This window comes from Rutidosis leptorrhynchoides, chromosome 10 (genome assembly GCF_046630445.1).
Source record: "Rutidosis leptorrhynchoides isolate AG116_Rl617_1_P2 chromosome 10, CSIRO_AGI_Rlap_v1, whole genome shotgun sequence".
Lineage (NCBI taxonomy): Eukaryota > Viridiplantae > Streptophyta > Magnoliopsida > Asterales > Asteraceae > Rutidosis > Rutidosis leptorrhynchoides.
This window is the reverse complement of record NC_092342.1, coordinates 326,769,891-326,782,625: the sequence shown is the minus strand read 5'-3', so window position 1 is coordinate 326,782,625 and position 12,735 is coordinate 326,769,891. Positions and strand designations below refer to the sequence as shown.

At 33.5% G+C, this 12,735-nt stretch overlaps 1 protein-coding gene and 1 pseudogene across 1 annotated transcript; both read right to left on the bottom strand.

The window, feature by feature from the left end:
• Positions 1-4,487: 4,487 nt before the first annotated feature.
• On the bottom strand, positions 4,488-12,179 carry LOC139871325 (gamma conglutin 1-like). The gene is made up of 4 exons (XM_071859046.1): positions 12,043-12,179; positions 8,978-10,661; positions 8,284-8,349; positions 4,488-5,725 (listed from the first exon to the last, which is right to left on the bottom strand). Exon 4 carries the CDS (start codon positions 5,655-5,657, stop codon positions 4,488-4,490), a length of 1,170 nt encoding a protein of 389 aa, XP_071715147.1. The 5' UTR covers positions 5,658-5,725; positions 8,284-8,349; positions 8,978-10,661; positions 12,043-12,179.
• LOC139871324 (gamma conglutin 1-like) lies at positions 6,395-10,600 on the bottom strand (annotated as a pseudogene).
• Positions 12,180-12,735: the final 556 nt, after the last annotated feature.

The window sequence follows — 12,735 nt, the reverse complement described above, 5'->3', positions numbered from 1 at the left end:
TCGGGATATCCGATGATTTTGAAACATCCCTCCACGGTGTTGTGACAACCCGAAAATTTCCGACCAAATTTAGACTTAATCTTAATATGATTTCGACACGATAAGCAAAGTCTGTAAAGTTGAATCTCAAAATTTTTGAACCATTTTAATGTATTCGGTTAACCTTTGACTATTCCCGATGATTCACGAACAATTGATTGTTAATATATATATATATATATATATATATATATATATATATATATATATATATGTATGTATATATATATATATATGTATGTATATATATATATATATGTATGTATACATGTATATATATGTATGTATACATGTATATATATGTATATATATATATATATATATATATATATATATATATATATATATATATATATATATATATATAAGTATATATAATAATTTAAAATAATAAAATATAATTTAAACATTAGATTTAATTATGTAAAAACAAAATAATTATGTTATAATTTAAAAAGAAACTATATATAAATAGATATGATTTGTGTGTATAATTATTATTAAATGTATATTGTAATATATATATATATAGTGTATAAATGTTCAAATATATATTAGAAGTAATTACAAGTTTAAATATAAATGTATATTAATATTATTATTATTACTTTCATTATTATTATTAATGTTAATAATGTTAATGTTAAATATTAAAATTTGTGATATTAATATTATTATTTCTAATATAAAATTTAATACATATAACTTGTTATATCTAAATTGTTAATTGCATGATTATTAGATATTATTATTACCTTTATCATTAAAAAGCATTATTATTATCAATAATAATATTATTATTTTTATAATTATTATTATAATTATAATTATCATTATTTAGTATTACTAATACTAGTATTATTGATGTTATTATCATTATTATTATTTCTATTATTATTATTATCATTATTATTAGTATTTGTATTATTATTAATAATATTATCAGTATTATTGTTATTAATAATATAATTATAAATTTATATTAATCAGATACGAAATTATGTACATAAAACTAAAATCAGTGTTCCATGTCTATCCATACTGTAATTAATTTTTGTAATTCTCGGATTATTGTTACAAGTCGATTTCAGTCAATTCAGTCATGTTTCTATCTCAATTATTCGATACATTATATATAACCTTAACTGTAATTAGAAATTAAAGAGAGAAAAATCAGATACAGATACGTAAACCTCTGTTCTTGGTTCAAATTATCAACAACTCGAATTCATTTTGTTTTTCAAAATCTAAAAATGCCAAGTTGTTAGGAATGATCTAATTAAACGCTCTAAGATGATGAACTAGGATGAATGAAATACTAGATATATTTGTTTGGGTTACAATATAAATCAGAAAAACTGGAATGGCAGAATGGTTAAGTGTGTTTGCGGGTGAGCGAGAGGTCTCGGGTTCGAGCTCTGTTCGAGACATATTTTTTTTAGAAAAGCTTTGAAAGGTTCGTGAATCTGAGGCCAATCTTGCACTTGTTCAATGCCATCATATGCATAATTACTACGAAATACAGTATTGTATTAAGGAAATCTTTCGCTGTGCATTTGCTCATTTTAAAGATATTACTCGGAGTCATTCATGGCATATTTCAAAAGACGTTGCATTCGAGTCGTTGAGTTCATCAAGATTGATAATAAGTCATTCATAGTTTGGATATATTATGAGATAGTATGCATGCCTGTCAACTTTCGTTGAAATGAAAGTTTGTCTTTAAAAAAAAAAACGAATGCAATATTTGTAAAATGTATCATTTAAAGGTCAAATACCTTGCAATGTAATCATATGTTATTATATTCATCTTTATGGATTAGGACGGGTCGTCTCAGATGTGGCATTTTTCTGTAAGTATGTAAATTCCTTTTCATCACTCTTAAAACGATCATCCTTCTTTTGCCAATTTTGTCCATTATACTTTCCTGGAAATCTTCCAGCCCTGTTATTGCTCCTTCCATTGATTTGAAAGGCAGCCACATCTCTACCAATATCAGCACTGTTATTTCTCGAAGCGCCAATACACTTTTGTTGTTCATCTTGGTTTACAATATGAAAAGCAGCTCCAACAGATGGTGTGGGTTTAGTACTCAATATTTGAGTTCGAACGGTACTAAATTCCTCATTTAAACCCATTAAAAAATCGTATAACCTATCTTTATCTCGCATTGCAACAACAGATTTACCAATGTCACAAGTGCATCTCTTGCAACTACATATAGGTATGGGACTAACAGATTGGATTTCATCCCAAATACCCCTCAATTTAGTATAGTAGGCTGATACAGACAAGTTACCTTGGTTGATGGTAGTGATGGTTCTTCGTAGTTCATAGGCACGAGGAGCGTTTTCTTTGCTGAATCTTTCTTCAAGATCAGCCCAGATTTCTCTAGCAGTGGTTGCGTACTTCACGCTATTCTTAATTTCTTTTGTCATCGAATTCGAGAGCCACCCTTTAACCATGGCATTACATCGCTGCCAATTCATCAAATCTTTCGCTCCCTCATCAGGAATTGGCATCGATCCATCTACGAATCCAGTTTTATTTTTCTGTTACAACGAGCATCACCTCTCAACACTTATCTTGTTTGAATTATCAAACAACCGCCACCCTAATAATTATCTTTTGCTGCTACCTTGTTAACTAAATGAGAATCACCTAAAAACCAATCACCATTAAAACCACCGTAACATCACAACCCTCACCCTCGTAATATTCGAACACCACCACCACTTTTTATGCTTTCTATTTCTTGTAATATTCGAACACCACCACCACTTTTAGTTAGACTGTTCAACGACAACCATACACTACCCACAATCCCACACACATACATCTCAACCATCATCTTCTTCATAACATTAACCGGCTACTCTATCATCCTCACCATTGTTTATTAGCACCACCATGTCGACCAACTCACAACCACCTTCACACTCTCCTTCCACCACTCTCATCGCCACACCACCATCATTTTCCGTTTTCTTCAACCAATAATAACCTTGAAACCCATTTTTATCAAACCATGGAAAAACCATAAAAACTATTTCAAACCTTGCTATATTATTTTTTTCTGTTGGGAATCGAAAATATCACCTTCTTGTTCTGGAAAGTTGTGGTGATATTTTATGAAAACAAATCGGTTTTATTTTTGATCAAAATATTTTCCCGTTCAAGCCCGAGTTTAGATATCATCATCTCATTCTTCCAATCTACATAGTTCCCGTCATGAAGAAGGTTCTCCCCAACGAAGTTTTGACCGGGATGATCTGCAGATGTCAGATAATAGGGTGAAGAGATGTCGATGGTGTTCTTTGTGCTTGTTTCTCCTTCGTCTCCAGCCATTGATCCAATAGTTTAACTGAATATTGGTTTTGACGATTATAGGTTTTGAAACTCAGAACGATGTGAATAATCGTTGGAATTCTGAAAACGGTATGAATAATCGTTGGTTTCTGAAACGATACGGTAATCGTTTATCGAATTGGGAATTTAGGGTTTCGGTTTCAGACTCTCTGCTCTGATACTATGTTGAATTTCGTTTAGAGTTTTAGAAATCGTAATTGGTTTTTTTTTATTTTCAACCGTAAACATACAGGGGATTATATAGCTTAACAAACCTATTAGAATTAGCCAAGGATACTAAATACTAAGCCCACTAAGCAATAAATCATTAGCCCATTACAACTCTATTAATAAAACAAATACATCTCAACAGCTTTCAGCAAAAGTACCAAATTAAAAAAGATAAAAAAAAAAAAATTCCAGCCCTCAACTGATCAATAAAAAAAATTCCTCTCAAAACACCCTAGCACCCTTGTTTTACTTTACGCCACCTCAACCATCTGTAAGCCTAATCATTCACCTCCTTCATCTCTGTTGACGGTTTCTTTGGTCGTTTTGATGCTCTAGGCTTCGTTCCTTCTCCAACCACCGGTATCTAGCTCGCCGGGGTTTAATCAATATATAAACGCACAAAGTTTTTTCTCTCACATGTTGGCCGTCATCTGACCAATCGGTGTGGGGCCGCCAGACAGACGGTTTTACCTTTTTTAATGTTAAATTGACTTATGAATTCATTTTATTAAGGTTTCATTTGATTATATTGCATCAAACATATAACAAATGAGGCGGCGTGCAGTGGAGGAATATAGTGATACCCAAAGGGGTATCCGCATCACGGATTTAACGGGAAAAAGATTTATACATTAAAAAATAATTTTTTTTATCTAAAAATAAGGTTTTTTTAGTGTTTAACCCTGCTGACAATGAAAAATTTATTAAAATTTTACACCCGCTCCATCTGTATCCGGGTTCAAGTTCCGCCACTGGCAAACATTAACACGATTTATTATTTATTATATTGATTATTTGGAAAGCAAAATATTGAGACCGAAATGCATCTATACCAAGTTTGATATGTCCTTATTACAGTAGCTTTAATTTAATTAATTAAGGCCTTTTTGGTAAGCGTAAAGTTGAAGTTTGAGCAAGAAGTGTGCTTGTATAACAACGACGAGCTGAATCCAAGAGTGAAATTCTCTAAGTCAAACACCAGAAAGTTATCCTCAAGCTGAAATGTCCCAATTACAATTGCAGGTTCACTTGTTGCACCACCATCAACCAACGCTAAACACGCTACATCTTTTGTTACTTGCTTAATCGAGTTTGCCGTCGATATAGTCCACTTCTTCCCATCATGTAGAACTAAATCAATATCGGGAACTGTTAATCTAGCTTTGGTATCATTTTTTAACGTACTGAAACAAACGCTAAAAGGCGCCACCGCCTTTGCAGAGGGGATCCTTTTTACAACCTTTGAAAACCTCTTAATAACGTTATTATAAATCTCAGTTCTAAGAGTGGTGTAAGGATCAATTGTACTAAGTTTAGCGGTGGTATTCGTAGGAACGATGATAGATCTGTATTTAATAACAATGCTATTGACACTTATATAGTATCCAGATGAATCTTGATTCTTTAGCAACGGTATATAAGAAAGATAACTCCTTACATCCACATCCGATTGAGGAAGAAGGTAATAAGGACCTTCTCCAATGAATAAAACCCCGTGGGAAGACAAAGTTCTCGGTAAACATAAAGCTAATGAATTTTTAAACGGTGGAAAAACGTAAGCGGGTAGAGCATAAGGCGAAGATGAAAACGACATGACACCCGTAACGTTAGCAGGGAATGATGCAAATGAAGTAGAAGGAGCGCATACCGCATTAGTATAACGACCGATAACAGTAAAAACATTCCTACCGTTAGTTGTATTAAAAAAGTAAGCGTCGTCATAATTGAGCAGGCCTTGACCACACGATTTAGTCACGGGGTTGACCACATTGACTGAGCATTTGCAAGGAAAAGTTGAAGTGTTGGTTTCGGATGGGCAGACAGGATGATTATGATGATAAGAGTAAGTAGTTCGAGCATCTGTACATAGGTCGTCTTCACAATAAACACCGCCGATGCAAAGCCTGATGTCATCGCAATAACTGTTTGAATCTAAGTCCCATTGGACAGCACAGTCATGCCATGTGAAGGGAGCATCGATGTCTATAAGAAAGTTTTCGTGCACTTCTTGCACCCTGTTTGGATATGCAGTAATCATACTCACGCTAAAGAGAGGTTTCGTAGCATCTGTATGTTTGGTAACGGGAACAACTATGCGAATGTAACCTGCATTAAGGTCAGCTATAGCTTCATGTTCATGTGAAATGAAGGCTAGAAACATAACAAAGAGGTATAGGAGCAAAAACATCTTTAAGTTTTGTATGTTATGTTGTAAAGTGTACTTATAAAAGGGAATCAAACAAGTGATTTATATAAAAACTAGAAAGGGCATAAGGGTCTTATTTAATCAGGCTGCCTTAAAATCATATCAAAAATCTTAAGAATCATATCAACATGACATTTAAATATCAACCCAAACTTGAAGTGTAAGCTTTGCAACATGACTATGTGCACTTCTTTACATGAATCTGCGCATAAATTGCCATCAAACTATCAAAGTATGAATTGGTATAATAATGATCATTTTAGACTTGGGGTGTGTCATTTTAGCTTCTATACTCAAAAAGCTCGTATATAGTGAAAAACTTCGTTCGGTTAAAAGAACTTTAAACTTTAAGACGGAGGGAAAAAGCTAAAAGTTACTAGAACTGACATTTAAGATAAAATTCCTAACTTTTTGTCATCTTTATTTCAACGGTTCCAACTTGAATATAAATGAAAAACTAACAGCTAGTTAACATACCCTTGACAATTTCAAACATGTCATTTATCGGATGAAGTCCTACCCATGAGGCCATAGCACAATTTTGCAGTATAAGCTTTGGAACATGCATGTCCATATTTAAAATACACAAATTTCAAACCCAAGCTTTGTATCAGGTCAAGCAGTCATTAGAATATGTAATTAAACACTTTTTGCCCTGCTTAAGCAATTAAAATTTAAACAATGTGTTTTTCTGCATACATTAATAATAAGATAAGAATGATCATTTCCGCTAGACAATTATTTATATTATGAAATTGACAAACATTGTAACATTGATAAGAGCCTGACCAATTCAACTACATATAAAACATAGTGAACAACACAACACATACATTTCAAATTAAACACTCCTTTTCGAAATAGCTTCAAGGGCTAGGGCCTAGGGGTAAGCGTAAAGTTAAAGTTTGAGCACGAACTCTGCTTATGCAACAGCGAAGAACTAAACGCAAAACCGAGTTCTCTAAATCAAACACCGGAAAGTTATCTTCAAACTGAAACGTTCCAATCACATAGCACCGCCATCAACAAACGCTAAACACGCTACATCTTTTGTCACTTGGTTAATTGAGTTAGCCGGTCGATATCATCCAGTTTTCCCACCTTGTACACCAAAATCAATATCCAGAACTTTCACACTAACCTGGTTAGACGTGTTATAACAAAGACCAAAAGGTGCAACCGCCTTTGCAAGAGGGATCCTTAGCGTTAACCTTTGCAAACCTTCGAATCACACCATTGTATATATCAGTTCTTAGAGTGGTATAAAGCTAGGTTGTATTAGTTTTCGCAGCGGTGTTCGTTTGCATATCAATAAATCTCGCTTTTATAACAATCGAATTCACATCGATAAAGTATCCGAAAGAATTAAGTTGTTTTAGTAATGGAGTAAAGGAAAGATAACCTCTTACAGCAACATTGGAAAAAGGTTATAAGAACTGTTTTCGTATAATAGTACACCAGGAGTAGACACATTGCCCGGCAAACATAGCGCGATTATTCTTTTAAGCGGGTCGTATAAATAAGCTGATAACCCGTAAGGTGAAGATGAAAGCGCCATCAAACCAGAAACATTCACAGGGAACGATGAAAATGGCGAAGAAGGAACCCACACGTGGTTAGGATAAAAACAGTATAAACCATCACGAACATTTCTACTGGGTTAACCACATCGACTGGACATGTGCAGTAACCCCAACCAGATACAAGGTGACTTAAGGCAAAGAAATTTAAATAAAGATATATAATACAATTAATCATCTATGAAACGGTACTGAAAAGGCATGCACGTGTATATGCGTATAAGTAGATATAATACTGTAATTGGCCAAAGCAACATCAACTTCAATAACAGTTAATTATATAAGTATTAATATTACCAATTACCAGTTCTATAATTGAATTAGAAAAATTAGCCACTTACATTCATTAAAGAAACACAACAATAGCATAAGTTATTACAGTAAGATTTTATAATCCAGTGATCGATGAACATCGTCAACAAGTGTCATATTAAGCATCAAGTTATAGCTACCCTTTCAAATAAACCTAATAATCAAGTTTCAAGTAGAAGGGGACAAGGGGTTTAGAGATAAAGCACACTTGAAACATTAAAGATGCACATTTAAGGTAACGTGATCGCCTGTCTTATCTGATGTATATAACTTCTCCCTTTTCGTAGTGTATGAACATATAACAAACACAGTGCTTATCTCATACAATCCTATTCCTGGATTAGTTAATAAGTTACTGCTAACATGAAGATATGCCTACATTATTGCATGTATGTTCAATAAGGTAAAAAATCTTAAGATGAGATCCGGACATACGACATACCAGAAACGTGTGACAGCCAGTTCCATAAAATCCCAAAGGCAAAGACAATGACAGAAGAATAGACAACAAAACAGTCTAAGAGAGTTGAGTCAGGAAAACATAGAAGAAAAGTTCCATTTCTAACCTTATAGTTTGAATTAGCTTCAAAATTGGACGGTGGAGTCTTTCAGCCAGTACTGTATGGCATCACCTGTTAAAGAAACGCAACACCACAGTTATTATAGTACTAATATAAACATAAACATATGTATAATATAAACACAAATAATATTAATAAATATGCGTAAAGTTTTAACTTCTAATCTTCATTTGGTGATAACTCTACTTAGAAATAAGCACTTCAATTACTTCGAAAATAGACTAAAAATTCAAGGAACTATGTATATCCTCTAAAGTTTAACACCAACATTATTCAGTCTGCACTAAATACTATGAAGTTTACTCGTTGAACGTGCATTATCATATTATCGCAATAATCCATTTCTACATCTTAGAATCAAAGAACCGGATTATGTCTACTAATTCTACCGTAAACAAATCAGTTAATAACATTTGGCCAAAAGACCAAAATACTTCAACCAAACAAAACAACGCTAATTTTGATCTCTCTACCTATTAATTCTTCAAATGATCACAAATTGCATTTACGATCATCAAGAGTGGAAATTACAATTTACCAAAGGATTTCTAATAAATATCATTATTTGATCCTAACTATTTGGTATCATATAATCGCGTTCTAATTGTACTAATCACAAAATGTTGGATTAAAGAGAAGCTTATTTGCAGGAAGCAAGACAACTTGATAAAGAACTAACCTTAAACCCTCTATAAACGAGCTTCTTCTCAAATAACTGATATAACACGCACCAAACACTGTCAATAAAATTCAAATCTATCGTCTTTAAATCAATCCATCTCCCAGTTCGAAGACTTCGATTTTAAAGTAAAAACGTCGATTGTGAATCCTAAACTAGAGTCCAAGTCTGAGCAGGAATTATCAGATTTACATAAACCAACGTCCTTGTCGCAGGATTGAATATAAAAACAATGTCTGGATGTCTTGAAGAGTACCTAGACTCATCAATTCATTGGGAAGAAAAACACATCAGTCCCTGTGAGATGCGTATCAATTTATAATCCTCGAATTTGTGGTTGTTTATGTAAAGTGAGATAGGAGTAATTAACTTTGCATGGTCTTTCTCGTGAGACTCCATGTGGTAGATTGCAACAAATAAAATGTCGTATTCGCGAGTGTTGTACCTTACGATCACATAATTGGTTTGAAAATTCCGCTTGGTATAACGAGATACAAAGTCTGCATTAACGGTCATTGAGTGTAAAAACTTCGAAAACAATCTGAATCCGAGTAGAGCTTCAGTGGTAAACCGGAGCAAGATTGCTTCTTGAATATGATAAGAGATCGAATCTAAAATTGAATCCTACATAAGAAGAACAGACAACGGAATCGATATCTCTTATCATATTCAAGAAGCAATCTTGCTCTGGTTTCTCATTGAAGCTCTACTTAGATTCAGACTATCTTCGAAGTTTTTTCACTCAATGACCTTTAATGCAGACTTAGTATCTCGTTATGCCAAGCAGTATCTTCAAACCAATTACGTCATCGTCAGGTACAACTCTCGCGAAAACGACGTTTAATTTGTTGCAGTCTACGCTATGAAGTCTCGCGAAAAACCATGCAAAGTTAATAACTCGTATCTCATTTCACATAAACTGACACAAATTCGAGTATTATAAATTGATAGCTGTCTCACAGGGATTGGTGTGTTTTTCGCCCCAACGGCTTGATGAGTTTAGGCATTCTTCTAGACATCCAGACACCGCTTTTATATTCAATCCAGTGTCAAGGCCGTTGGTTACTATAAATATGTCAAATCCTGCTCAGACTTAGACTCTTAGTTTGGGATTAGTGTGCCCACAGACCTATCAACCTAAAATTGTAATGATATTTGATACTAGGTCGATTCTACAAGTCGGCGTCTTTAGTTTAAAAATTGAACTCTCGTAATCACCTTCTCCCACTCCCCAACGTACCTAGTAACAATACTCCTACATTCTTCATTATACTTATAAATTCTCATCTTAATCACATCCTCTCTGCTCTTAATCCCAAGTTTAATGTCAATCTCATGCTCCACTCTGGTAACCCATGGCAGTCCCAACCGAACCGTCGAAGTGGCATGGTGCCCCGTCATGGTTTGGTACCGTGTGATGCTGTCCTTAATTGTTCCAGCTAAAATGTGACCATAGTGAGAGAGACCTTTAGCAAACGGAGGCGGATCATAGAAGATGTATTCCGGTAGGTCTTTAGAATTTTCAAGCTGAGTTTCAAATGCTTTGACATCAGTCCACCATTTTAAAATCTTCTCTTCTTGTTTCGGGAATGAGAAATCTTTCCATTCGCATACACTATCCATTGCTTAAGATCACAACTCTAACCCTTCGGGTGCTGGAAATTAAGATTCTGATATCTGATATCTGAAACCATGTTTCAATATTAGCAGGCAGTTCTCAGACAAATAAAACAACTTGGAATATAAAAAGAAATAAGTAAACTTCATTGATAATTATATACCATTAGGTGATATTTCCAAACACAATTTTGATAGATCCACCATAATTAATATTAATATTAACATATTAACTATTACCCACAAAAATGGTGAATAGTACCGCGGGTATTTTGGACATTTCACCTTTTTTTTTTCTTTTACCTAACTTCCATTTCACCACAAACACCCACAAACTTTGTTCAAAAATTAAAATCGACCCCCAAAACAGGGGGTTAAGTGTCAAAACAACATTTTCATAAAAAATCTTAAATAAACTCTACTCAAATATTCAACGGGTCATATATTCTCGCTCGCAACGAGTTAAATTTTTCCGACACCATCGTTAAACTCGAAATAAATTTACGAACACAATGTCACTAACTATACGCAAAACGGACATTTTTTAAAAAACGTTAAATATTTGAGGTACTTTTCATACACGTTGATTTTTCACTCGCAGGCTCCATAACTATTTTCATCTATTAACAACAAACACATATGGGTCTTATTATTATTTTTTAATTATTTAGTAAATTTTTAGATATATCTCAGTAAATCTTCTACTCTTAAATCATACGAAGTATTAATATAAGATAACGACTTAATTGCGTTATATTATGAAAAGTCAACAATTCCATAGCGAAAGGCGGAGATACACATATATTGTTATTTTAAAATAACATTAAATCTTTGACGGGTTACAGCTTTTAGTTCGACTCGAGTTGCGCTTCAAAGACATGATCGTTAGCCACGAAATAATTTTACAAACTAAACACAATAAAATACATTGAAAACCGAACACCCGGCGCGAAGCGAGGGTTCGAAAACTAGTTTGATGCTACTTTCCAAAAATACCCTTAATAAAATTCTATCAAAAAATATTTGTAAGACATAAATTAAGGGTATGCTAGTAACTTTGAGTGGATCTATCAAAAGTGGTGTTGGATGACATTCAAACTTTTTCTACTATCAAATTTAAGGGCAAAACGTTTCTTCAAAACATTACACACCAAAATATGCCTTAACATATTACATAAATAATCAAACATAAAATGTATCTATACAACCATGAAACAATATAATGTAAATTAATTTAAGTACTACAGCATATAAGAAATTGTACAGCTCTTAATCGTTAGTCAATAAATTAAGTAAGGAATTCATTTCTTGATAAGTGATAACTTCGTTTAATTCACCTTTCAACATTTATTTACACAGTTCACAAACATAAACCCTAGTGTAGCTAAATTACGGATATTATTGTTAACTTAATATTAAGCAGATGTGAGTGAGAAGGTAGCACATACAGGGATACGATCGACGGCGGTGGAAATGATTAACGGTGATGAATGACGGCGGCTGTAATTCGGCGGCTGCAGCGGCGGTCCGATCTGGAGGAAAAGTACTTTTGTGGGTTTTATTTATGATGGTTTACGGGAGACATTGTTCTGGAGTTCCACGTTCTTTTTGCATACACCACCAAAACAATTATTTAAACAGTTTTACCACTTCTTTGGAGAAGTTAAGGGGAGTTAGTGATGAACAAAAGGAAGGATAAAAATGTTCAAAAAATTTATTTAGTAGTGTATGGCAAAATAGAGGTAGTGTACGGATCACCTCCAGTATGTTATAGTTAGTAGTTTACAACTTCATTTGGTGGCCTATTATTTAGATATTTCTATTATCATATTATCATCAGAAGAATGATAGAAAGAGAGAAATTGAAGAGTATATTCAAAGTTTTGGTGCCTCTATCTTGCATACATTGATCTATATTTATACTACTTAAATTTACTGTTTCCAGTCACGCGTGCCTTCTATATTGGACTTTATGAATTTTGATTCAAATTGCCAGCCACCCTATCTTGACTTTTTAGTATCATAACACTCCCCTTTGGATGACAATTTGTTTTCAATAGAGATCAACTAGTATTGACCCGTTAAAAACCTTACTAAAAAAAACTCAGTGTGAAAAAACTTTAGCTAAGGAAAAAAGAGTG

Excerpts from the sequence above, each read along its gene's own strand:
- LOC139871325 (XM_071859046.1), bottom strand. The coding sequence starts at position 5,657 with ATGATTACTGCATATCCAAACAGGGTGCAAGAAGTGCACGAAAACTTT.